A 27,615-nucleotide genomic window follows, 5' to 3' on the forward strand; every position below is an offset into this window, starting at 1 on the left:
GGTGCATGCTTCTCTTTATCTAGAGAACTGGTCATTTTATTTTAGACCAACGACTCTAGGCCTGGTATTATATAGCAAATGGATTCAGTGCTGCAGTGATGTATAGCAAGTGGATTCAGTGCTGAGTGCAATCAAATTGACATGTACACAAATGCGCATTAAAAATAGCACATGAAAGATTTCAGGTTGGCTCAAAGTATTTATCTGTGACAAAGATAATGTTTTGAGCATAATTCAGAAAGTTATATTTTTTGTTAATCGTGTGTTTCACATTCAGACTATTTTGATTGTTCTAAGGTGTTCCATGTTGAAGCAGTGTCATGGGAGGAAAATTTTATAGAGACTTTCAGACGTGAAGCACCTCATGGACGTTCAGCAGGCTGAAGTTTCTCCACAAGGGGGAGCAATTAACACTCATGGAGTGTCACAACAATGACACTGTATGTCATTTTGTATTTTTCCCCCTCCTGTTTCAGGACTAAGTGTGTAACCATTCCCCAAGATGTGTGACCAAACTTTCCTGGCCGTTACATTCGGCCCTTGCGATAAGTGCTCCCTGACCAAGCCTCTGATGAACATCTACCTGAAGAATGAACCAATCAATTACTGCTCCCTGTGTGTGGAGGAGGTAGGAACCTGCCCCATCACCCGAATCTACAGTCCATTTTATCACAACACAGCTGTACTGCACCATTGGAGATCACACCTTGAACAAACATTCCCTAATTATGCTTCTTTATACACCAGGGTATCACTTTCGATTTCAGGTCTAGTTAACTATGATTTCATTTGATGACAGAAAAACCGAACGTCGGGCCAGTGGCGCAATGGATAACGCGTCTGACTACGGATCAGAAGATTCTAGGTTCGACTCCTGGCTGGCTCGATTCTTTTTCATCGAGACTGTTCGTTCGAATGGACCACGTTGCAGGCTAATATTTATAACACTAGCGTGCTCAGGAAATGTTCCGGTAGTTCAATACGGATGTTTATTATGTAAATATACTATATAAAGTATATACTCTTAGGTGATGAGACGCTCGTGTGATTCGTTTGGGCTTTTGTGCATGTTCAACAACACCCTCATGATAATAACGTTGTACCACCGTGAACCAATTTAAAGCCTCATAGACTATCGTCCGCGGCACTAGTAAGCGGCAGGGTGCTTACCGGATACGCCAGACCTAATCTCACACGCCAGCAGTGTACCAGATAGCTCAGAGAGCTACTGTTATCGCGCTCGTTTAGAGAGGTCCAGAGCGCTGACGTTCTGACAGCCGACACATGCCTTCACGAACCCTTACACCAATAAGAGCTCGGGTAAGGGGATGTTATATTATGAATACCATTGCATGTGTTCCATGTATTGCATGCAGCTCAGTATTAATTAAGTTAATACAAAACACATAACTGCGCGTCTGATTGTAGTGAATGAATGTTCCCAGAAGATGCTCCTAATCGACTATATCAAACCCTAGAAAGTGAATTCGTTTCTGAATTTCATATACTCAACAAACTCACTGGAATTGCATGCGAAATTGATCATCAACTCAATATCCAAAATAGGAAAACTGTAAGTACCACAACAACCCTATTCTGCTGCTCGCCTTGTTTGCTGTTGAAAGCAGCGTCGTGCAAGTGACGTCATTGCAGCTGCATCAGCTGCGAGTGCAAGGCAGAACCTTGTCACAAGCACTGTCCGCGACAAAACATCTTATTCCTTTCGCCTCACTTTTCTTTTAAAGATGGCATGTCAGGGACTAGCGCCAAATGAGACCCTGACGACACTGAAAACGGAGTCGGATAACCTGAAGACGAAGCTGGAGGAGGAGAGAGCCAAACTACACGATGTTGAACGTGAGTGCTGGGGATGAGAAGGCCCTCGCAAATCACATCTCTTCTACAGAAGGATGTAATGATGAAGGCAACCGAGCTGAAAAACATAAAACATTTCTAAATCGTAGCCTAAATTGTATGGGTATGTGACAGATCATTTTCGGATTCGGTTTATAATAGGCTAACGCTTTGATTAGAGAAGGTAGGTTATTGCCTTGTTATTCCAACGAATGCTCGATGTTGGAGTGAACACTGTGAATTATAGGCTACCGGTGCTTTTTATGCGTGTGGATTAAAATTGGTAATGGTAAATGGTAGGTTGTTGAGCTGAGTAAAACTGACGGTTGCGGGCGAAAGTCTTGATCACCATATTTGAAAAATATTTTATTCAGAAATGTTCTATTCTGTCATCTCCATGGACAGGAAATACAAGAGGGGTGAGCATTTAATGATTATTCAAATGAATGCACTGACAGTGTCCTTATTGCAAACTCACCAAGGGGTATTATTATTTTGCGTCTGTAGAGACACTGGCGAGAATGATTGGCCGATTGTTTAAAACGATCAAGTAGTCTGTCAATGTGTACCACATTGTTTACCATCGCACCGCGTTAGATAGGCTATCAGGTTCTAGTAATGCTAAACGTAATACAATGTGACAAAAGTGAACACAAATTGTAAGAACTGTTACACAAATATTTGAGTGGAATGGCTAAATTGCTGTTGCATTGTTAATCCTTGTCTCTGCTTCTGATCAGTGCATCAGGTGGCAGAGAAGGTGGAGGCGCTGGGACAATTTGTCATGAAAACAAGGCGAACGCTTAAGGGCCACGGAAATAAAGTTCTGTGCATGGATTGGTGCAAAGACAAACGAAGGATTGTCAGTTCCTCTCAGGTGAGCCCAGGCTGTGCGCGAGCATTCCCTCTTGTGTACAGAAAGCGATCCCTCACAAATCTGAATCCTGATCACTGGGATAATTGGGTACATGTTATGTTTCGTTTTGATTCCCTAATTCAGTAGTAATGGATTGCCTCTGACAATGGCATTGAATGTCTGTAAATATGTTTTTTAAAGGTCAATATTTTTGGCGTGCAAGGCTTTTGGGTCGTATTAACATTTCATAAATCTGGCTATAATAGCACCCCTAATGCAGCAGCTATTCCCTGTAATGCTTGGCATTAAAATCCAATCAAATCCTTTCCTAAACCAAGAATATACCAGGAATCGATTGTATGTTGTATCGTATGGCCAATCAGAGCTCGTACCAATAAGGGACCGCGTCGGTATTAACATTAGTGTAACCAATCGCAGCCATATCTATACTAGGAACTTACCAAAAAGCCAATAGTATTGGAGTTCACATAAAGTATTGTATGAGAAAGTTAGAAAAAGCGAACTGGCAAGCTAACAACACAGAAGTCAATGTACCAACTATGACATTAACTAGCAAGAAAGAAATTAGACTAGCTAGCTAGCAACATTAATATTTTGCTTTCTAGCTCATATGACACTGCACTTAACTTACAGTAGGTTAGCTAACTTGAGTTCACTGTATTCAGGTAGACTGAAGTTACTAAAAAATGTGTTGACTGGGTATCAGTCTTCGGTTATCTGTAACTAGCTAACGTAGACCTAGCAGCAACCTCTAGACTTCTTAACATCTTATCACATTAACAGCCGAGACAAATATCTGGTTGATATGACGAAATCATGCTTGGCTAATTTGTGACCATCTCAGTGGCATCTCGATTCGAGTTTTCGTGGGGTATCTTCTACAATTCTTGGTGTTCCCTGGTAGACTAGCTGAACAAGGACGTTTTTGTTGCAATGGCTCCCCGAGGAAGCCGTGAGTCTCTGTAATTCTTGGTAGTAATATCCAATCATATCCCCGTTCGCTACGAAGATTCTACCAAAAATGGAAGGTGGTAGCCAATCAGTGCGCGTATCGCTACCAAGAATTGAAGGATGCGACCAATCAGAGCGCGTATGTCCACCAAGCTTTTAACAAGAATTAACCAATCGCTTGCTCGAGTGTGTCGGGCTGAGAGACGTGCGAATCTTGAATGAGTTAAATCGCTGTTTTATTTTCCTGCGTCGTTAGGTAGCCTTAAGATGACTGAAAATTTCACAGAATGATAACTGGGAAGAAGTTATGACAAGCAAATTTACTTTGCCAGCTAGCTGGCCAGCTACGGATAAGTACGGTAACGTTACCAAATGTAAAGAAGTATTAATTTTAACAGTGTTTCAGCAAGCTTGTTACCTTGTCCTGGCGTGTGTAATACATGTCACTGTCAGCTTCAAATAAAGTAGCCAAATAACGTTCACGGTAGACGATATAATCTGAAGAACTGTTCTTAATTTACATCGGCAACAACAAGGTAAATATATTTATAACCTTCAAGTGCATTTTCTCTGGCATTTTAAATGGCTTGTTTTATGAGTTAATTTAGCAGTTTTTATGCATTTAATTTCTCTGAATGATCCTTTGTAGCTACCTATTTGGATTGAACTCTGGCCATTTTCTGTCATATATACTATAATATAGCTAACAAAATAACCAAGCTCACACTAAGAAAGTAAAATGTCTTAGTTTGCTATACCTATAGCTTGCTACATATTTATTTATTTATTATGCACCTGATCAGTCATTTTCATGTGTATCACCTGTCACAGTGTCAACTATGTTTTTTTAAGGCCACTATAGTGGCACTAGATGGGACCATTTCTTTTGATATGCCAAAAAAATGAAATATAAACGCAACTGTCACCTATCATGGTTTTACAGTACTGTACAGGGGCAGTATATAATACAATGGCAACTGTAATAGTGTTGATGTTACTTTATGCTACTGTACATGAAATGCTCGGTCACGTTTGCTGAAATTTAGAGGGCCTTGTGGGAATTTTGTCCTTTGTAAAGTTAAATTTGTTGTTCCAAAGTTTAAGTCAATAACAGTTTATTAATAAAATCAAAGTAGTCTCCTTTACAGCATGAAACATACCGGGTAAAAGCTGGACATTTACAATTATACTTGTGTTATTCAAGCAGCTGCTTTGTAATATAAAAAAAATATTGTATATGCAAATTGACACTTTTAATAGCCTATATGACGATTTTACTCGTACTGTTACACTAATAGTTTTATTCCCCTGACATCGTTTGTTAACTTTTTAACGGCGTTTAGTTTCCAGCTTTAAAAAAAAAAGGGGGAAAAAGCGTGATTTGCGGTGCCCTCGGTTGTATTCTAACGTAGGCTACGTCATCGCGAAGTCATTTTCGGTTACTCGTTTCTATTTTTGGCAGCCCAACGCGCTATTTCCTTGGCTCAATGAATAACGTATCTGATGCAACGCAGACAGTTGTTCGACTTCTAAATCGCTTGGAGCTTTTTCGAGACGACAGATTCTTAAGAATCAAATTTCATCCTTGTGTGTCAGTTGATTTTCGGTGTGGTTTGATGGTGGTTAAATGAACTGGCACTCAATTCGATAACTTACAGTTCTTTCATTTTCTAAAGTGCAAATCTTTAATTGATTCAGCTGGATATGAATACAAAGTGCAGATTCAACCGAATAAATCCGAGATATGGACATGTGCAGCCTCTGTCCATGGTTCTAGTGCCTATAGAAAAAAGGGACTTTTTACGTTCTCTGCAAGGGTTAGTTGAAATTCGTCACATTAAACAGCAGTTCACAACGGGCCAGTGGCGCAATGGATAACGCGTCTGACTACGGATCAGAAGATTCTAGGTTCGACTCCTGGCTGGCTCGGATTCATTTTTGCGAATTTTCTTAAAATCTTTATCGTCTTGCAGAATAGAAGGGCTAAATGAACGAACATTAAACTTAATTAAATTCCAACTGAACGGATGAAAGAGGAAGTATTTATTGGTACACAGACTGAATTTAACACTTTGAACTTAGTCATATACATTAATGTTATGTTTAACAGTAGTAGAAGGGTGATCAGTTATTTGTGTGAGGGTGGCCAGACCTTATGCAAAAAGCAGGACAGAATTTGTCTCCCCTGCGCCATAATGAGAAGGTGCCATGTACTATACAATCACAGTATGAACATGAAAATGTATGGCCTTTTTCATCATTTGGGTATTTTTGTCTAGTATTTACATTGTTGGATGTTGTCATTCAATTTGGCATTCATTCAATATAGTTGAGCAAATGATAGAAAATGCCATTCTGAAAACCTTCCTTTTATTACATAAACACATCAAATGTATTGACTCACTTAAAAAGCTATTTTGATAAAGGTTGTACATGGCTATTCTAAGGTTGCAAATTATTTACATTTAACAAGGTTATATTTCCTCCCCTTGCAACTGTACTTGCTTATATAATGAAAACATATGTCTATACTTTCGTATAGTTTTCATCATAAAAACAATATTTAAAAACATTGTCCTTGACAATTAAGTTTTACTTTTCTTTTAGGATGGAAAAGTGATTGTATGGGATGCTTTCACAACGAATAAGGTAACCCTAAGCAAATGTCAATGTTCATGTGTGTCATTTTCATCTGTATCACCTGTCACTGTGTCACCTATGTTTTTTAAGGCCACTATGTGTGGGAAAAAATGAATTAGTCCATGTATAATAATACATTAAAAAAATGACCAGACATGATGTTGTCAACCAGAAAAAAAACAATGTTCTTAGAGCACCTTTAATACATGCTAAGGGCTTTTTTCTATTAAACCTATCTAGTACCTAACCTATCTAGTTGAATGATCTCTAGCATGTTTAAAGTAAAGCATATTTAGTGAGCTTACAGTATCAAGTCTGTTTTGGGACCAGGAGCAGTTCAGGAGTGCTCACTGTGTTTGTGTGTGTGTGTGCGTGCGCGTCTGTGTTTGTTTCTGTGTGTTTAACAGGAACATGCAGTGACCATGCCCTGCACCTGGGTGATGGCATGTGCTTACGCCCCCTCTGGCTGTGCAGTGGCCTGTGGGTGAGTGCCCCTCCTCCTAGGTCCTAGTGTAAATTCCCATCTGCACACATCAGATTATCAGCAGCTTGGCTTAAAGAACCATCTCTAATGGCTAAACCTACTCAGTCTTCCCTCTGGAAACTGTTTTCATGGAAAGCCACATTCCATTAACAAGCTCTTCTAACAGCCATCTTGTGCAGCTTTGATTTGTGTGAAATGAATTTATTGAGAAAAAGGTTATCAGCATGGACATATACCTAAAAAGTGCATTAAAAATATTTCTTACAAGTAAGGACTAGATACATGTTGGTTAATTTCTTTTTTAAGAACAGGAACATCAGGAACCTTCATCCTTATTTCAATTCTCATACCTGCTCCTTTGTCTTTTCAGAGGTTTGGACAACAAGTGTTCTGTGTACCCTCTGTCTCTGGACAAGAATGAGAACTTGGCTGCCAAGAAGAAGTCTGTGGCCATGCACACCAACTATCTGTCAGCATGCAGCTTTACGAACTCTGACATGCAGGTGAGGCTGCCTTGAGACTACTCAATTGAGGAAAATAAATACTACAACCCCAAAACACAAACAAATACACTTTATAGCACACACGCATACACACGCACCCACACACAGTTACTGGACTGATTCAGGACTGTGCTAGCCATTTATCAAACTCACTGAAAGAAAAGTTCCAAATGTATTACACAGATGCTGTCACTTTGTCACTTCTACTTGTGTATGTTATTTTGTGTGATTATAGAAGCACTTGAGGCATGTTGAACAAGCAGGAGTCCCTTAAAGAAGGCAGAGCTTGTTGAATCTTTACGCAGCAAGTCCACAGAACTCTTCCATTCGAAAACAAACACTACTTTAAATGTACCAGAGGAACAGATCTGCGCGCTTTTGAATAATTCATAACAATTAAGCCAACCCCCTTTGAAGCTCCAGAGTCACATGTGATGGCCTACCAGTTCATATCTATTTATAGACTCTAGGCAGCAGTTATCTGAAGGATAACTGAAGTCCCTGTTTAAAACATATATGCATTAATTGGAACAGGATTTTTGTAACGCTGTATCTTAACTGTAAATTAGAAAGACTTTAAAAAGACAACTGAACACTCTCAAAACAGATGTGTTAAAACAACATATACCATAAAGTAAGCATATTTTATGTTACTTACAACACAACCTGTTAAAGTCTCCCTTTGTGACACATAAATTGTAGATTTTTAATACAAACGTAGTAACTTTGACACAAAATGTGTTGAAAGTAACACAAAAGTGATAACAAAAAGCGTGTTGGATATGACACATTCTTTTTGAGAGTGAAGTCAGAGGTTCTTCATCCACTGTACTTTTCCCCCAAAATATATTCATATTTGAATTACATTCATATAAAATGCTATACATACTAATTTGTTCTGGCTATGATGGTAACAAAATGTAAAGCATTTTAAAATAATGAAAACTTTGTAGATGGAACCCTATCTAGTGTCCACAAGGGAGAACTGCAATACCAATTCACGCACGCTGGCTAGTTGCTTTTGGTGGAAACTCCCGTCCCTGCGAGTTGTTGCCAGGTTCTCTCGCAACATGTGTGTTTGTAGGCGGTGTTGGCACAACGCTGACCATAGCATGACAGCAAACTGGTTAGTGTAGTATCAAAAGTGTCAAGCGATGAGTCGAGATAAGTATTGAGTGAGACATTTATATAGCAACTTTTCAATATATTATAGCAATGGAACTGCACAGCATACGCCTACCGCGTGTTTGGTTTGGGAAAAAGTCACTCAACAGCCAAGGGACGTGGTTATGGCAGAACAGAAGTTCGTTGGGGAAAAAAGGCGACACTAGTCTTGTGGATTCCCAATCTCCAGCAGCTAGAATGGTATGCCACAGCGCGCTAACCTGCTGTCAGTGTACATGTTTTCCGGTGGCTAAGTCACAGGGAAACATAGTTTGAAGGACATGATTTTCGAATGGGTGTTTTTTTTTTTTATTATTAAAGTGAAAAGCAGACATGCATCTGGATGGTCTGGCCTAACAGATTTTGTTGTTGACCGGATGAAAATTTCGGTTTCCAGTAGGTGGCGGTAAAACGCTTTGCAGCGCTCAATATGCCATTAAAACCTGAAAAGAAGAGACATGCGCCATGTGGATTCTAAATCTCCAAGAGCTAGAATAGAATGCTACAGCCAGGTAGCGTACATGTTTTCTGGTAGCTAGGTCACCGGGAAACCTAGTTTGAACGACGAGAATATTACATGTAGATCTTCACCAAGATCTGTAAGGTGTGGTATAAAGAATTTGTTTTATCGAATTTGTTTTATTGTTTATTTATCGAAAGAAAAATTCCGAACATCACTCAAAATTCCACTCGTTAGCAAAGAAGAATTGACGGATATTAGAAGACCAAGAAAAATGGCTCACGTACAAGTCAAATCAAATTAGCTATCTGGTTTATGCCTATGGATATGTATTACAATTGACATAAGAGAAACTGTAATTACCTCCCTTCTCAATGTTACAACTAGAGGAAAGTATGAGAATGACACGATCGTTAAAAACGTGCTCAAAAATATATTCGGATATAGATTTAATAGTAGTTTAATAATTTTCTGTGTAATTAAGAAATGGCAAACACAAAGAACATATAAGTATGTATGCGTATGAGGCCCTGATATGTATAGAGACTGTATTGATGCATCAAGTGTATGTGTGATGAAGCCTGTATTATGCAACCTGTGTGCGGGTGTGTGTGTGTTCCTGAAAGGTAATGAAAAAGGTATGTTGTAACATTGCAGATTCTGACATCGAGCGGAGATGGGACATGTGCCCTGTGGGATGTGGAGAGTGGGCAGCTGCTGCAGAGTTTCCATGGCCACGCTGCAGATGTCCTCTGCCTAGACTTGGCCCCCTCAGAGACAGGCAACACCTTTGTCTCAGGAGTAAGGACAGTCCCCCTCTACCCTTAAATTGCATTGCACATGTGCTCCATTTTACCATCCAGCAAATGCCTTTGTCCGTTGCTCCTCTTTGCTGGGTTGCTTATCGATGAGAAAGGTCGAGTGAGCTTTTTTTTATGTCCTGCAGGGCTGCGACAAGAAGGCCAATGTGTGGGACATGCGCTCAGGGCAGTGCATCCAGTCCTTTGAAACCCACGAATCAGACATCAACAGTGTCAGGTCAGTTCACATGGAGAACTGGAACTGGAATATCGATATGCGTCTGTCCCAGGGCGGCCAATCCATATCAACCGCACTCATTTAAGAATCACATTTAAAAATGATTGACATGAGAGCAGATTGTAGGCACCTCTGATCTCATGCATTATATTTCTCATTCATAAAACAATGTGCGTATATTTTCTATTTTCTCATTTCTATTTCTCATCTCACTTTGATAATATACAGTAGCCTGATATCAGCTGACAAGTAGCAGTCATCTGATACCAGGCTACTACATCAGGAACTACTGACTCCAGGCAGAGGAAGTTTTTTAAATTGTTGTCTTTATTCCTTCACTAGGTACTATCCCAGTGGAGATGCATTTGCATCTGGCTCAGATGATGCCACTGTGAGTTCTTTTTATTATTTGATCATTTTTAAACACCATTTGATTTCAGTTTATTGTAAACCAGTAAGACCGCTGGTGTGCTGGTGTGTTTTCCCTGTATAGATCATTAAGTTGAACTGTACCACCTGTACTATCATACTGAGTGGTTGAACTTACCAAGTGGGAGGATTGATTTATTGAAATCTGTAATCGCTAATGGTAATGCTAATTAACTTTACTGACCATTTTATGAGTGTCTGCTCGGAGACCTGCATGCTTGAAACTGAAAAGTATGTTTAATTTGTCTGGTGAATTTACCTCTTCCCAAAAAAAATCCCCCCAAAACGTTTTAATGTTTTTTTTTTAGTGTCGTCTTTTTGACCTCCGCGCAGACAGGGAAGTAGCGATCTATTCTAAAGACAGCATCATCTTTGGAGTGTCCAGTGTTGACTTCTCTCTCAGTGGTAAGGGTTGTATTAAAGCAGTTCTGAATGTTGCATCTGCTTCTCACTATACTTTGTTTGGCCAGTTGATTTTTAAGTCCTGAAACATGACAGCCTTGTTACGTCCTCCCAGCTTGTTTTGAAGTTCCTATGAATAAACACACTTTTCCTAAATACAGTCATCTTAGTTGATGTGTTGCCATAAATGATAAGATATTAAAAGGATCCCATCTGAACCAAATAAGTAAAGTAGCGCACTTCACAGCCCTTGCCTGTACACTTGTATAAGCATGTCGATATTAGGTCCATATGAGCAAGCCTGAACATGCTTTTGGTCACAAAATGACCACACTGGACAAGAGATGACTCCTCTAGCTCAATACTGAACAGCACATCGTTCAAAGTCCAACAGTCAGCTGATTACATACAACGTCATTTAATTTGATCTTCTCTTTAGCTGTCCAATTAGTCCTGAAGTATGTAGTCAATAACAAGTATCGCCACTCCTTAAATAATGTTTTACATTATTTAGTTTTCTGTTTGTTCAGGTGCACTTGCACTCACCACTGATAAGCATCAGCCAGCTCATCCTGTTGAAGGACAGGACGATGTACAGTGCATCTGAAACAGAAAATAACTGTTCTTAGCTAATTTATCTCAATGTAGAGGGACCCATTAATTGAATCGTTTTACGAAAACTTGTCTCCATTCCTCAGTTGTCTCAAGCCAAAACACTTTTGAATACACACTTCTGTGTATCATTTCAAAGGCAGAACTTCCTCATGCTGCTTATATTTTCATTACATTGCATATAATGAGACAGTACTGTCCAAAGGGCCCTGTGGTGATGGTGCACCAGGCAGGGAAAGAAGGGCTTTCATGAGAACTTTTTTTTTAGAGAACTAGAGTGTCCCACTTTCATTTGTCTTCTGTTTTTTAACTGAAGTCCAGCTGGGTGAATGGGATGCATGTAAATCTCAAAGGGCAAATGGGGGAAGTGCCAGTTGAAAGGGGAATTCCAAAAAAAAAAAAAATAAGGAAAAATTTATATTCTGGGGACTTCCAGTGCAGCATGGAATTTAGCTACAATCTTTAGTCCGTTTCATGGGACCCACTGAAATATAATACAGTATATTCCCCCCAAAGACACAACCTAAATACATGATGTAGAAATAAAGCACTCTCTATGTTGTCTGCGGATATTTGGCAGGTTTACGTTTGGGCCCTGTGTTTCATTTCACAACAACACAGATATTTTGCATGATTTTCTTTCCTAGGTCGCCTTCTATTTGGTGGGTACAATGATTATACCATCAACGTGTGGGATGTGCTGAAAGGAACTAGAGTGTCAATCCTCTTCGGACATGAGAATCGTGTCAGCACCCTCCGTGTTTCCCCAGATGGAACAGCTTTCTGCTCTGGATCCTGGGACCATACTCTTAGGGTGAGAAAAAGGGAGAATCTTCTGGATATCTGTGGTGCTACCAGCATTGACGGGGGACATGGGATCAGTCGATGTCCAAGTGAAGGGGCAGCACTTTAACTTTAGTCATGTCCATGTAGGGTCATTCAGAAAAGGGAAAATTTTGAGTGTGTATTCCTCTTAGGGCATCTGGCCTTATTACTTGGTTTCTTTTTGAAAAAGCTCTAACACTTTTTTTATTATCATTCCAGATCTGGGCTTAACCAGTTTCACTGAGGACAAGGATCCAGACCTTGCAGATTTCTATTAGTCAACCAGGATGCACAGTCACTGTAAAGGCATAAAGGAATGTCTCTGGATATGCACAGGAAGTCCACTTTGTAGACAAGCATGTGTAGAGATTGGATGTTGTTTAAATTTATAAGCACATGCACAGTTCCTTGGACTGAGCACACTCCTCAACGTACATTAAGTTTTACACATTACAACAGTGGCACTCTTACCTCTCACTCATATACAGGTATTTCTGTCTATATGCAGGAATTTCTTTTTTGGAATAAGAACCATATATTTTCAACAGTTAATTTGCAGTCCTGGGATATTCATTATTTTAAAGCCCCTTTAAAAGCTCAGAAACAGTCATCGTCAATTGCTGTAATTCTGTGGTGTAAAAGAAAGAATATGTCAGGTGTGAAATAGTTGTTGTACGAAAGGTAATGAATTATATTGGATTATGTGTTTTACAGCGTTTGCAAAAACATTAAGAAGCACATTTTAGTTCTTATTGGAGGGTGTAAGATTTCAGTAACTCATTTGAGGGCAAAAATGAGAACATGCAAACATGGTGTCTCTGTGATGCTCTAAGTGAAGAGAAAGACATCAATATCTGCGGGACTGCCCACGCTCTGTATTATGTGGATTCTACTGGAGATCCCTATTAAGTCAATATTTTACCCTTGTATTATGTGAAAATAAACAAACACTCATACTAAATAAATGAACATTTAGCAGCATAATCTTGTATGTGTCTGTGTGAATAAACCTATTGTATGCAGGCATTCCCTCTTATCCTTTGACTGGGATTCCAGATGAAAAAAAGGTGTTATTATAGTAATAATAATAATATACTTTTTGTTATTGTTGTTAATTATATTAATAATTATTATATTATAATAATTAATAATTGTATACAGGACAGGCCAAAAGTATTGGCCAACTGTAGTAAAAAAATAAAAATACTTTAGGTATATTATATTAATATATATTTTAATATATGCTCATTTTTAAAATAAAAATCCAAAGTACAAACTATTTTTTTCCATTTCTACCTACAATAATATAAAAATATGACTTTTTGCAACTTGCAACTTTAGGGGCTATTTTACTTACACTAAAAGCCAATGGTATTTTGCTATCTGTGATTTAAAAAAACTTAAGGTAGATAAGATTTCACTCAATTTAACTACACCTCAACATCTCTCCCATTCTCCCATTTGCAAAATGATTGGATAGACTTCTAACACTTTGTTTTATTGTAATTAAAACCAAAGGAGGTTATTTTTAAGAAAGCCATGTCTGTAATTATTTTTTATGTAAAACTCATCCTTTTTGTGTTATTATAGGTAGAAACTGAAAAAAAGTTTGGTTTGTTATTCAATAAATGCACATATTTGAAATGAATTCTCTACAAACAAACACAGGTCCAATACTTTTGGCCTGTACTGTGATATATATATATATATATATATATATATATATATATATATGTGTGTGTGTGTGTGTGCGCGTGTGTGTGTGTGTGTGTATCTATATATAATATAATATATTTATGTGTACATAAGACAAAAAAAGAAAAACAGAACAGAACCCATTACCCATACATAGGTTTATAGGATGTAGACACAGGCTGTAGACAGGCCAGAGCTAGGCTACTTTTTATCTAAACGAAACCACAGTTCTAAACCTTCCTACTGGGGCAAATGAAAATGAGTGAGTTTTCCGGCAAATACTCTCCCTACTCTGGCCTAACTATCTAAAAAGGTGTTAAAACAAAAAATAAAAGAAACTGCCTGACCACCTGTAACCTACAACAGAAAAGTACCAACACAATACTTAAACTGGAAGCAAAACATGGAAGCTGCAAATTCTAAAATAACAAGGGAGTGTTAAAAAGAGTTTCAGAGTCAAATGGAATATGTAGCACTGCAGTTTCTTCAGGATTTTATTCATTCTGGGGTGTCAGGTAGACATGTGCATGATCAGAAATAAGGTCCTCAGTCAGCCCCACCTGCAGGACCCAAACGCAGGCAAGGAGAGACTCCAAAAAACGAGCACTAAACTGTTTTGTTGTTTCACTATTCATAAGCTTGAGATGTTTGAATTATTAGATTTGCCTAAAACAATGGGGACAGTATGCCTGTTAGGCTACGGTGAATGGATTTATTGTGTAGTACTGTGTCAATGCACAATAGAAATAGTCCACAGTTGTTCAATACATGGTTTGTATTATTGATCAGAGAATTATTTGAGGGTTATGCTATTTGATGATCCTACATATTTAAAAAAGGTCCATGGTTTATATGTACACAGCTCGCCTGCGTATAAATGCAGTGAGAATTACATAGGCTACTTCTAACGACACTGGAGTATCATGTTTGTCTAAATCACCTTGGAGTTGGTGTACGTTTTTTTCAGGAATAACACGGCAGTGACCTTCCTAATCCATACCACAATATTCTAGTCAATAACCATTGCCCCATCAATTTGTACGCGCGTTAATATGTAGTAATAAAGGGCTACTTTTTGATTTCTACAAGTGTAGTATGCGACAATCAATTACTAATGTTACATATAAGATGGCCTTAGTCGAAACCATAACAAGAGCTATAGAGACTGTATTTTTTGTCTCTCGCTCCGATCAATTCAGTTAACGAAATTAATTATTTTACCGTTTTATTACAGTTTATTTTATTTTGTATCAACTGGGCTTGACTGAGTTTGGGGATTACCAAAGCATAACGGCAACACAAAAAGGAAAGCAAGCGGATGGAAATTACGGGAAGTACCCGCATGAACCTTTCTGTGACGTAACGGGAGGAGGAACAGGAAGTGAGATTTTTTTTTTGAAAAAGGCTATCCTTTCCAATCCGTCCGAGGAGAAAGGGCTATCATCGCTGGGAGGGTGAGTTTCATTTCGTTTTATGTAAAAATTGCATTTCTTTTGTATAGCTTTGTGACATGATGTTCTAAAGTAGTTTTCATAGCATAGCGTTTTCGGTGTCAAATTAGCCTGCCGGCGTAGTTAAATATGTTAAAATCGACTGTTTGACAGTATTTAGCTAGTCTGTGTGAACTCGCTAACGTTAGCTCTAGTCTTTGTGGCATGCCATCCAAGGCTTTGTGTCTCAGTTCATTGACAGATGAAAATCCACCGAGCTAGCTTCGCTGTATTGAATATCGCACCAGTGTAAGTTTGCTTGCAGACCACGTAGCTAATTGACCAATGTTAATCATCTGGCCAAAGTGAGTAAGCTAGGTACACTTGGTATAGCTAGCTATTTGTAATATTACGGTTGCCTGTTGGTACTTGGTATTTCCTGATGTTTCAGTTGCAATGCTTTACAAGCTGTACATCCTCTTTAGTCCATAGTCTACAAATGTTGCTGATTATACCACTAGCTCTAGCTCCAACCTTGTAAGCTTGGCTAGCTAACGTTAGCGACTACACTGTTCGCCGTGCTTTGCTTTAACATTGTTTAAAATGGACGACAAACCACTGACCTCCTCGGTTAATATTATGAATATTATTTCGAATGGTTGCTTTAGCCAACATTACATGTAAATTAACGTCGAAATGTTGACCAAGTTGTCAAGTATGCAAGCGCAATATCTACGTGGATGAGCCTGTTTCGCCTTAATTTTTTAACCCAGACATTGGTGCCGGTCCAACTTCAAGCCATTTGGGTACTATTATTAGTTAGCTAATTGATGTTAGCTATCTCAATATGGGTTAAAGCTATTTTATTTTTCAGGTGAGGTTGGTACCTAGTCTTAGCCAACAGCGAGCATTAACGTAGTGTCCACGTATTTTTTGTTAAACCATAGGACGTTCTGTCTGTCTCGACTAGACTGACGTTTGCTGAACTTGATTCTACTTGGTTAGATAGTAAAATAATCTAAGCGGCTGCGCTAGAAAAATAGTCTAACTCTATTTTTCTACATTTGCTGGATACATTTGCTGACACTAAAAAGTCCTCAGTTATCTCGCTAAATAAACATTGCGAAAAGTAAAACGGGCGAACGTTAGCATGAGCTGAACGTTAAATGCAGCAAATTTAAGAATAATTTTGGCATTTTGACTGAAATGCATCCAGATTAATTTTTACGCTTAGGCTATGGCCTTTGTCAGACAACCGTTTTTGCAGAGACAAAAATGCACCGTGCAATGGCAGCGTCTACCGTTACTTTTCTGGTCTTAACGCTTATCTCCCAGCTTTTATGTGACTTAGAGTAGATAGTCTAACTGTAAACCTAATGTTAATGCAGTGGTCAGTAGATTTGTTAGCGGTAGGTAAGTACAGTCATTAGCAAGCTATGATCGTTTCCCGTAGTCCCAGCCATTAATTACATGCGTTTTCTCCCTGCTGATTTAGGGAAAATGTCCAGTTGGTTGTGGAAAGAAACTTTGATTTTGGCAGAAGATTACATCGACTTCTGTGTTGGAAACAAAAGGACACCTCCCAGCGAGCAAGCCGAAGCTATGCGCCACCTCGCCAGCGAAATGGAGCAGAAATACCAATGCAGATTCCACTCTCTTCTGCAAACGTTCCTGGGGGCTTGTGGACCGGAGCCCAGCACAAGTTTGAAAAAGGTGATGGTAGAGCTAGTAGGAGATGGAAAATTAAATTGGGGAAGGGTCGTGTCTCTCTTCACTTTCACGGGAGTCCTGGCAAGGGAACTGTACTCCCGAGGAGAGGATAAAGACTGCAGCAGAAGACTTGCGGAGACTATTGCTGACTACCTTGGAAGGGAACAACAAGATTGGCTGGTCCAAAATGAAGGCTGGGTAAGTAGAAATATATTTGGTCGTTGCTTTACAACTTAGCCGGGGTAACGTTTATTTTAATAGTGTATATTCCAAGTCAAGTAGACTCAAAGCTGTCCATATTTATTTTAGAAATGATGAAACATGTGTTATTGAATTAAAGCTTCCGCAGCTCAACTTTGGGAGAAACCCTTCAGTCACAAACACACAACCTCTAATTTAGACGTCTTTTTTTAGCGGCAATCTTGTCTATTTTAAAATTAGAGAGGTACAAACCATGGAATTTCAGGAATGCTTTGGGTGCATTGAAACTGGTCTTCTGGCATTCCGAGTTTTAAAGGAAATTCTAGTAAAACTATAAAGCAGTTTCCCTAATCCAATTTGTTTCAGATTCTGAAATCATTAAAGCATTATTTGTAGTAAATGTACATCCCCCCACACACTTTTTGTTGAAGGAGGTGTGTGTTGCGTGAACCTTTTAAACATTGTAAAACCGTTTTCTGCATTAGGGATAGCTTTCCAGAAATCATAGTGACTTAATCTCTTGAAAACATTGGGAAGTATCTCTGTATAAAACATTATATTTAAAAAAAAATTGGGAGCATGTAACAGACCACTGGCGGGCATAAGTAACATTTACCTTGTGCACCACAGCCATATGAAGGGCGTATAGCCTTCCAGTAATATGATTCCCCGAAAGGAATGCAGGTTGCTCATTCAGAAACTTGGCACCAGTGGTTGTAGATGAGATGAAAGGAACAGCTCTTGCACTAAGTAGCATATGCAAACATATGCTAGGTTATGTGGGCATGTGTAGTCTAGCTTTCTTGTTGTAACTTGCACCAAAGCTTTAATTTTTTGGGGGGTCTTTTCTTACCAGAGTTCACACACCTACTGATGAATGATCACAGAAGCACCACTTGCAGCTGCTCCTCTAGGTCTTCTCACAAAAGCCAACTGCTCAAAACAAAACATCAATGCAGTGCTGGATGTTTTATTTAAAAACTGGGTTGGTTTCAGTGGCTGAAGTATAATCCCTCCATGAATATAGCATGAAAGGCAATAGAATTCAAGGGCACATTCTCACCACCTAAATGAAAAAAAAAGAAACGCAACAGCATGTTACACCTCTGAAGTGCCACTGTATAAATATTGTGCAGTTTCTGAATTGGGCAAATTATTCTTTGGATGTTTGGAAAAGAAATTAAATAGTTACCAATAACACCTGTCTCCCTTGTTCCTGCTGTGGATATTCTTGGTTTTTAATTTAAAATGTATTCAAATGAAAGCAAATGTGTTAAGAACTACAATTGCCTTTTCAACTTAGTCTGTCAGTGTGCTGAAGAAACACTAGTTATAGTTTTTATTTGTAATTCTGCTTCCACAACCTCTGCTTTTTAATATTTTCTGTAAGGTTTTGAATCGATTCTGGTGTCACTAAGTGACATAGGTAAAAGATGGGTGTAGGAAAGCAGAGAAAGTGAACATTAATTACAGTAGTCAAGGTGTGAAGGGCTGATATTGATATACCGTACTTTCCTTGACACAAGGGACATGGAACAGTTTGCTTCAAGAAGACACTGTGGTGACTTGTTTTTGTTTGTTTTAGCACTGAAATGTAGGATATCTTAACCTTTTTCAAGTTTTCACTCATAGTTTGCTGCTTGTATTTACTGTATCCTGTTTGCTATGTCTCTTTTGTAGGAGGGATTCAACAAGTTTTTCCGCAGGAGAGGGGAGGTGAGCCAGGAATCGTCCATGAAGACTGCACTGTTCGCTGCAGCCGGTGTGGGGATTGCAGGGCTGACTTTTCTCCTTGTGCGCTAGTGTAGAATATCCCTTTTATTTTCCTCCTTATCTTACAAGAATTGGTTGCTAACATTTCAAAACTTTTTTTTTTTTTTGAAGTCATGATCACAGGTGCTCATTTCATGGGATTTTTACCAGTAGGTTTGGTTCAGTACTTACAGCACTGCATTGTTGCATAGCCAGATAATGGAAGACTAAGTAAGGAAAGGACTGCTATTGTAAGATATATTCAGTTCTTTCCTCACTTTTGTAATTGGCATATTTTCTATCATAAATGAATGTTGTATTTTACATATTTGAAAGCACTGGGTCCGAAATTTCTAATTCAGAGCACCCTATAGTTTGTATTTTTGTGCTTGCACCCACATAGATCAAACATTAACATCAAAATTAAGGGACACTCTTACCTTTTTTTTTTTTTCCTTTGGCTGCAATTCGTATATGGAGTGATTGACAGATTTTAAATGTATGGAAACTTTTTTTTAGTTTAATAAAATTACAAATTAATATATTTATATGAAATAAAAAATGTAAACAAGCCCATTTGTTGTTTACAAGCTACTTGACTTATTTTGTTACATCTTTTTTTGGAAATCATGTGTAGTTTGTTCTTCAAGGCATAGTACACTTTCTGTTTTTTGAGGTCATTCTAATTTTGGTGTATGCTTTTTGTTGGCCCGGACAGTTTTTGGGTGAGGAAGGATATTTTGGATACTTGCAAAAGTTTCTGTTGACCTGCCAGCTTTTTAGTGGTGGGTATAGGGGCATTCGGGAGTTTCTGAGCCAAATCAGGAAAATAAAATAAGCAACTTAAAAAGCAGCTTGTTCAGCAGTACTGTGTTTCCAGAGGCTATTCATATGAGCAGTTTACTTTTATTGCCTTTATTCACTGTAATAAATCTAAAAATCAGTTTGTAATATTGTTCTGGTAGGTCCTCCCTTCTCAGTTCTTAAGCTTTTCAGTAGTAATTGTGTAGTAGTGTAGATGCAAGAAGCTGTGTGTCAGTTTCCTTAAGTGGACCAAAATTAGTGCAGGTTGTCAGAAACTACTCTAAGTATGTAACATATCCTTCATTGTTCACGAAAACAGTCTAGGCCAATTGGAAACACGCACTAAACCTGAAATCATATTTTAAAACAACCCAGAAAACGAACTGTGGTTTAATAGTCAACAGTAGCATCGGAGGTGCTCGTTTGTAAAATGTCAAGATTTTTTTGTGTAATTGAACAGCAGTTTTATCATGACCAAAATTAAATGTTCCTCAGGCAACATTCAACATATAAACATTATATTTTTGCATCACATTATTTATTTATTAAACACCATTTCTTAATAAAAATATGAATGCAAACATAAATATTGTTTGTCTCAATTTTTCAGATGACCTAGCTACAGCATGTATGTATTATGGCAGTCTCAAGATGTTCTATGTTTGTTTAAAAAAAAACAAAAAAAAACTGGACTTTAACATATTTTTGTCAAGTTCTTTACTTGATATAATGTGCATTGGACCACATTAAGTGGTTAAAGCCTTTATTTAGGACATTTATGGCATTCTGCTGTGTCTTGTTCTCTCTTGGACATGATTAGCGTGCTATCTGATCTGAGTCGTGTTTCCACTGTGCGGTGTTCAAATGAACAACAGTCATGTGACGAAGTTGAGTGTGCAGTAAAATCACATGAAACAAGTAAATGACGTCTTTTCCCTTGTCTCGTGGAAATGGGCAGTCAGGTGATTGGTCATGAATACCAGGGTGATTGGTGCCATATAGGCTATATATGTCCTGTCTGCATGTTTTTCTTACTGAATATCTGAGCTGTGAAATGCTGAGAGAAGCCAACCCTTTTTTCCTGATTCCCTTTCTTATTGTTTCACAGTCACTGGCCTCTAATTTACTATTCAAAGACATTTATGAAAGCAGTTTCACCAAAGTGCTTTTTAGAAGTTCAGACATAAAACAGTTGTGTTTCGCCGCAATATTGCTACTGACTACACACATGAAAATTCTGAACAGTCCTACTCCAGTAAAATACAGCATGCAATGCCATCTTACCTAGTGGTATTTAATACTTTTCTATGACTTCTTTCGAAGGTTGACTGCTGATTTCTTTTACCCCCCCCCCACACCCCTGACAACGAACCCTTTGCCCTCAAGTGAGACAGGTAGACTGCAGGGAAAAAAAATAAGCTGGAGACATTGTTCAAATGTATGCCTAGTTACTTGCTTACCCTTCTTTAGTTTCATGTCTAAGTGGAATGAAGAACTTCTCTAAGGAATGGTGATAACACATCAGTAGGGTTGCTGAGGGTCAGACACAGTCTGCTGGTGTGTGATAAATGTTCTGTGTGGCTTTGTGACTACTCCAAGGATACAAGATGGGCTGATGTAATGCGGTGGAATATACCAAGCCTTGGTTTAGATGTGAAATGGGCTACTGTAGTGTCAGTGATGTAATTTAAATGAGTGTCTCTGTGTGCATCCATTGCTTTGTCAAATGGTTGGGGTGCTAGGCACAGTGTCACTAATCATGTTAAAAGCCACATAGCCCCCACTGAAATGGCTGTCAAGCGCAATTAGTTATTCTCTCAAGATTGCAGCGTGGGTTCCTGAGTGTCTCAGTTAGCAGTTCGCAGCACTCAACAGATGCACAGAATTGGCTCTATAGTCACAGCTTTGAGTTATTTCCAGAGCCTACTGTAATCAGTGGCAACGAGCAACAATCAGGCCTCTTGTCCGGACAGGGGTACTGAGGGTTCAATTCAGCCAGGATTCCAAGGTCATTGCTTTATGCAATGATGAATCAGGTACCCTCATCAGTTGTTGTTATGCTTCTCCTGCAATGCTGTGTGCCGTGTAGTGTGTAGAATAGTCACTGGCTTGCAAGGAATGCACATACTTCAGCTGTAGCATTTCTTGCGCAGCTGTGGGTGCCATAGTGCTGATGTGGAAAGAATAATAAAAAGTTGAAAATTGGGGAAAACAAATTAACATCAAACAGCAATGCACCTAGAATTTTGTAACATGTAAATTTTGTAAATTTTAAAATGTGTAAGGTTGTGTGCCTCCCACGAATAGACACGAATAGAAAGATGTTCATTTTTAACTGCTTTGCACTTTACATCATGTGTTGATATGGAGAAGTCTCTTGAGCAGGCAAGCTGCTCTTTGTTCTCCTGTGTCCTCATTCCCCTCTGTTGTTTATAGGGCTCTTCCATTTTCTGATCTCTGTAGGCTGGGGTGGGAAAGCAAAACAGTGAAAGTAAAACTAAGCAGTGTGACATAGTTCAGTTTACAGATCAAATTAGCGGGGGAATTCTATCTCCGATATACTTTCTGACCTATACTCTGTTTTCTGTAGTCCTTTGTTGGGTATGGCACCACAGCATTGTGCATTTCTGACACATGATATTGGATGACACTAGCAAGAATGTGAATTCTGAAGTGCTGTCAGCTTCAGTGCCCTACTAACACACTTCAGCTTTGAACAAAAAAATACAAAATGGAAACCTCCCGGTAGCCAGTAGAAGACATTAGATATCAGACAGTGCAGTTAAAGTCAAAGAGCCTCTCACTATATAACCACTGTGATATTTGCTGGTGTTGTCTTAGATTGTGTTAGTACATCTGCAACATTGACTTTTCCTGAGCTCCTGTAATTCATCTGAATCAATTATAAAAATGCACATTTACAGTAATTGATGATTCCAAAGCTGTGGGGTGTACAGATCCAGTTGGTGTCCGAGGCTTGGATTCATTCAAAATCTGACATTGCGATTTGTCACAAAGCATTCTGTTTTCTTATCAGTAGCCTTGCCTGTCCCATTGCAATCAACGGTATACCCACTGCCTACCAAATAGATAAAACAATCTTTGGCATTTATGCCATACAATAGTTCCTGATACACAGACGGGGCAGCCACGAAACATGATTTACTGCAGCAAACGAGCAGGGACCCAGGTGTGTATGTGTGGTCCCCTTTCAGTCTCTTTTATGCCCTCATCAGAAATGTAATCAATCTGCTCCCATGTGCCATCTTGGCCTTGGTAGATGCAGGCAACTGATCTGATGTAATGAGGCCTGCAGGCTTTGAAGCCATCTGCGACATGATTGTACCCCCTATGTCTGCGATAGTAGAGTGACTTGTCAAGACAGGCATTTGGAGGTCTTCCTCTTGGAGGAGTCATTCCTGAGTTGTATGCTGAAAATGGTACAGTTCTGAAAACAGCTGTTAGGCACCAGTGTTATCTGATTATATTTTGTATCATTCTGACTGTGGGTAGACATGTCCTCATACCAGCCTATCAAAATAAGTTTTTTTTTAAATATGCCATGATGGAGTCACTTCCTTCTAACAGGAATTTATGGGTACAGGAACTGGTGCATTCTTGGCCAAGGTCAGTCTACACAGCGTTTCCTCAAATTATCTGCAAAATATGCGAACAAATGCTTGTTCTCGGAAAGAACCTCTGGTTCTGTAAAGCACACTTTAATTTGCATTACTGTGTGTAGTGAAGTACAAGCCATAACATGGATATAATTTACTGTATTTGGGGTAGGTTTCCACCTCATCGCTTAATAACCGTGTGCCTTCCTTAAAGTAGTCTTGTTTCTCGTGTTAGATGCCACGGACAGGCAGTCACAAGTCATACATTTATGGCCAGGCTGCAGGTGAATGACACAAGAGATCAGTAAAACTAAGAAAACTGCCATGCTTGAATGATTTGTTTTTGCTAGTATTTTGTTCAACATGGGCCATTTGGCATATCTTGACAAGACTCCCCTTATGTAAGCCAAACCCAGAGCTCTTGAACTCACGCATATGGCTCACAGTCATAGTTTTTTCCTGGTGTGTTGAGTTTCTTATTTGGAAGATTTGCATGGGAACTCTGCCACCTATGGCTACCACACACCGTGCTGACAGACTTTTGTCAAATCTAAAGTGTGTGTGCTAATTGTAAGGATATGCATCAATGGCATTGATGATAAGACCAAGCCAAACTCATTGTTCTAACATTCTATAAATATATATCCTGAAAGGGCATGCTTGGACAGTGACAGTACTGAAGCGAGCACTGAGAATAGTACACTGTAGTTGTTGATGTTGGTGTCTCTGCTAATGTCTGGAGTTTAATAATAGGAGCTCTCTGGGTGGGTAAATGGCTTGATGGCTGTCATGCCTACTGTGAGGCCATGTTGTTGCTGTAGTCTTATTGCTATTGTTGAAAGCAGGGTGGGACTCCTTCCAGACAGACATTCCAGATTTATTTTGGACAGTGTTCTCATGCTGTTCCCAGGCAAGCCCCCCCTCACCCCGTCAGAGCTTTCGTCATCAGCCTAAATGCAGAGCCTGGTCTGAGAACTACCAAAACAAATCACTCATAAAGGGACACCACAATGTATGGAACAGATGTCTTATCATTATACGCAACCTTTGTGTTTGGGGTTCCAAAATAATGAATTTTATTCTTTATACAAATATGTACTGTAGAGAATAGAAATGCAACAATTTTAACAATAGAGTATTTCAATAATAATTTTTCCATGGACTTATTTATTTAGGAATGATCAGTAAATGGCATTTAATTGACCAAAGCCGTATTAGCGACACACCGTATGCTGTGGAAAGGCTTGCAGTCATGAAAATGTGGACATGACCTTGATGATGTTCATGTTTTTCTGAACATGTAATCAGTTTAGGACAACACACAGCATTTAAACAGAAAGTGTCCTTAAGTAAATTCAACAAATTTTGTTAATCAAGTCTGGCTAAATGGCTAAATCTTACGCAATGGCAGTAATGAGAGAGTGAATCACAGTGTGAACAATGTTAATGAATGTGTAATATTGTAGAGGCAATGTTCTTGCCGCACACATTGCACCTTATTTGGTCCAAAAATAAAGCTCCAAATGAATGTGTTATACAGCTCACATCCACATCAATCCTGGGCACCTGATGGACTTTTCCTTGTGTGAGGGTGAAGGCAGACCCTTCTTGAGAGCACAGACAAGCACATGCTCTCCACTGAACACACATGATGCCAGCTGCTGTCAAGGGAAGACGCTTCACGTGCAGCTAAAACAGATGAACTTGTGTGCAGCCGATCAATCACTGATGTGCGGTGAGATAATGGCTGACTGAAACCATCCCCTACCTAGGTGGCACTAGAGCCAATTTTGCATTGCCTTGCAGAACTGCTGGCCACAGGTGGCACTAGCATGGTCCGGATTCAATACCAGACTGTGGGCTCCATCCATGTGCTTGAACAATGTCTTAAGAGGATGAGCTACCTTGTAATACACCTTTTAAAGCCCTTTTAATATTGTTGTATCTAAGCATTGCTTGTGGAAAATTGAAGACTTAATTGAAGATATAGAACTTAATTGATACAATTGTTAATTGAATAAAATTACGCCATTAGATATGTAATCTTTTGATATTGGACGTTAATGCTCATCTTTAAAGCATTATATGCTTTAAAAAGGTTTAGATAAAATTAGTACTTGAGGGCATGTTATAAGAGATGGCCAATTAGTTACTGGACACTCTTGCTCTGTTGAAACCTGTATTGTTTATGCAAACGTCAGCGGCCTTTTCTTATTTCTTCCAGGTCCTAGCCTGCGTTGACCTCTGTGTCAGTAGAGCTCTCTCCTTGTCAAGGCCATCACAGAGATTGGGGTATGTGGCAATGAATGCCTTCAACTCTGTTCTTCCTCTCTCAGTGGTCACAGGGCCATGTAGTGCTTGGTTGTTCACAGTCCAACATTTGACTCCCTAACATGTTCTCATCATTCTGTCCGCCTTGCTGTTCTCTTCTTGTTGAGCCTCCCAGTCACATGCAGCTATTGTAATGGAGCCAGCTGTGTTGTTCAGGAAAGAACCATGTAGAGTGTTTACGCTTCAAATTAGTCTGCACAATAAGACTACTGTAGCCTTCTGGCAGTCATTCTTTACGCTATTCTTTACTATATTTACAGACACGTTAGAGTACATTATTTGACAAACATGACCTAGAAGCAGCCAGAGCTCAGGGTTCCTAATAGCAGGTAGATGCAATGCAAGCAGCAGGCATAACTTGAAGAAAATAACATATCTGGCCAGACGTATAGTCACTCCAAGCGTGAGTCCTCAAAGCTCTGGCGAAGCACTAAAGCTAATCACACTGCAAACACAGTCTGGTCCAAGACCCTGTGTCTGAGCAGCTTGATCTTAAAGTAAACATGAATTTCTTCAAAAAGATCAAGTCATCAAGAGACCCAGCGACATGTCTCCACATTGTTTGCACCTTCATGCCTCTTGCCTTCGAGCAGGTCTGTTGGAATTTGCCCCTTTCCCCATCCTAATGAATCTTATTTTGCATCCCTTCTGTCAATATAAGCAGTATTCAGTTTAATCTTATCCCACATGATCAACAGAAAGCGTATACTAAGATTTACTCTGGAATTGCTTTTTATATGTAATGCTCTGAAGTTCTAACATAATTGAAATATAATCAAGAAAAGGGATCACATCCATGCCTGTATAAAAGTTCCCCTTCCCCTTTTCACCAGAACAGTCAGTCACACTTATCAGGCATATTAAAAGACTGGTTCCACTGCCTAACATACCAAACTTATCAACTGTAGAGGATTTCCACATCTAGACAATGATTGCTTTGTTCTTGCAGTGACATCAGTCTGCTGGGGGAAAATTCAGATTAATCTGGTGCATTGTTTGAAATCATTGTCTTTGTAAGAACAGAGTCTGTGTGTTACAGGCTATGTTAGTACTGGATAAAAGTGACCTCATTTTCTGGTATGACAGAAAAACAGATAGTAGGGTTTTTTTTACAAACTACACAGGTACTGTACTGAATATGCCCTTTGTTTATTGGTTACAGTGCCATGTCCTGTTTATACATTGTGCTTACTCCAAGAAGAACGCAAAAATATCAGACTAGCTGAATACTCAATAAGAGATTAATTCCATTTACTGTTTGTTTTTCACATGGATTACAGAGATTATTACAAAAAGGGGAATTTAACACTCGATTCAAAAAGCCACCCCCTGACAAGATCATGACCTTATTGTACATAGGGACTTATGTTCATGCAGGGCTTGAAGGTAGAAGCTGTAAATCTGACTTAATTTTGTAAGCTGATTGACATGTTGGGAACTAAAAGCATGTTTGTTAAAAAAAGCTGGAGTCAGCTGTTCTTTGGCTTTAAAGTAGGGGTTACTACATGTCAGAGCTCAGAAGGTTGGTTTTACGGGAAAATGCAACCATGGTGCGTTCCAGGTGTATAGCATAGCCCAACATTAACAAACAAGCCCGTTCAGGACCCACTTACATCACTGATTCCAGTATTTTGCATGAGGTCACAGCTACAGCTGATCCTGTTTATCATCCATCAACACCTGGCTGAAAACTGCCCGGCAACACCCAGAGTAAACCATACATGAGTTCACTGAGTTTAAGTAAAAAAAAACATTACCTTCATATGCAATGACAGCAGGCTAAACTGAACACATGCTACAGCCTTACAGAAATCACAAGCCCTTGGGGACAGTTCC

General features: G+C 39.1%; 2 protein-coding genes and 2 non-coding genes across 5 annotated transcripts; all 4 read left to right on the forward strand.

Annotated features, from left to right (window-relative positions):
• The first annotated feature begins 813 nt into the window (after positions 1 to 813).
• Positions 814 to 886, forward strand: trnar-acg. Its single transcript has one exon. It is a non-coding gene; the product is annotated as a tRNA-Arg (tRNA).
• On the forward strand, positions 865 to 13,223 carry LOC118228524 (guanine nucleotide-binding protein subunit beta-5). Of its 2 annotated transcripts, none has more exons than XM_035420098.1 (12): positions 865 to 1,320; positions 1,746 to 1,857; positions 2,595 to 2,731; positions 6,290 to 6,331; positions 6,730 to 6,806; positions 7,177 to 7,309; positions 9,591 to 9,734; positions 9,880 to 9,971; positions 10,314 to 10,362; positions 10,709 to 10,805; positions 12,062 to 12,228; positions 12,459 to 13,223. In XM_035420098.1, exons 1-12 carry the CDS (start codon positions 1,285 to 1,287, stop codon positions 12,468 to 12,470), a joined length of 1,098 nt encoding a protein of 365 aa, XP_035275989.1. In that variant the 5' UTR covers positions 865 to 1,284; the 3' UTR covers positions 12,471 to 13,223. The 2 variants fall into 2 exon arrangements, with proteins under 2 accessions (XP_035275989.1, XP_035275987.1); XM_035420096.1 differs by lacking the exon at positions 865 to 1,320 and adding an exon at positions 1,386 to 1,573.
• trnar-acg lies at positions 5,539 to 5,611 on the forward strand. The gene has a single exon. It is a non-coding gene; the product is annotated as a tRNA-Arg (tRNA).
• Positions 13,224 to 15,309: 2,086 nt separating the features above from the next.
• LOC118228431 (anti-apoptotic protein NR13-like) lies at positions 15,310 to 20,418 on the forward strand. Its single transcript, XM_035419954.1, has 3 exons — positions 15,310 to 15,388; positions 16,860 to 17,272; positions 18,956 to 20,418. Exons 2-3 carry the CDS (start codon positions 16,865 to 16,867, stop codon positions 19,076 to 19,078), a joined length of 531 nt encoding a protein of 176 aa, XP_035275845.1. The 5' UTR covers positions 15,310 to 15,388; positions 16,860 to 16,864; the 3' UTR covers positions 19,079 to 20,418.
• Positions 20,419 to 27,615: the final 7,197 nt, after the last annotated feature.

This window comes from Anguilla anguilla, chromosome 5 (genome assembly GCF_013347855.1).
Source record: "Anguilla anguilla isolate fAngAng1 chromosome 5, fAngAng1.pri, whole genome shotgun sequence".
Lineage (NCBI taxonomy): Eukaryota > Metazoa > Chordata > Actinopteri > Anguilliformes > Anguillidae > Anguilla > Anguilla anguilla.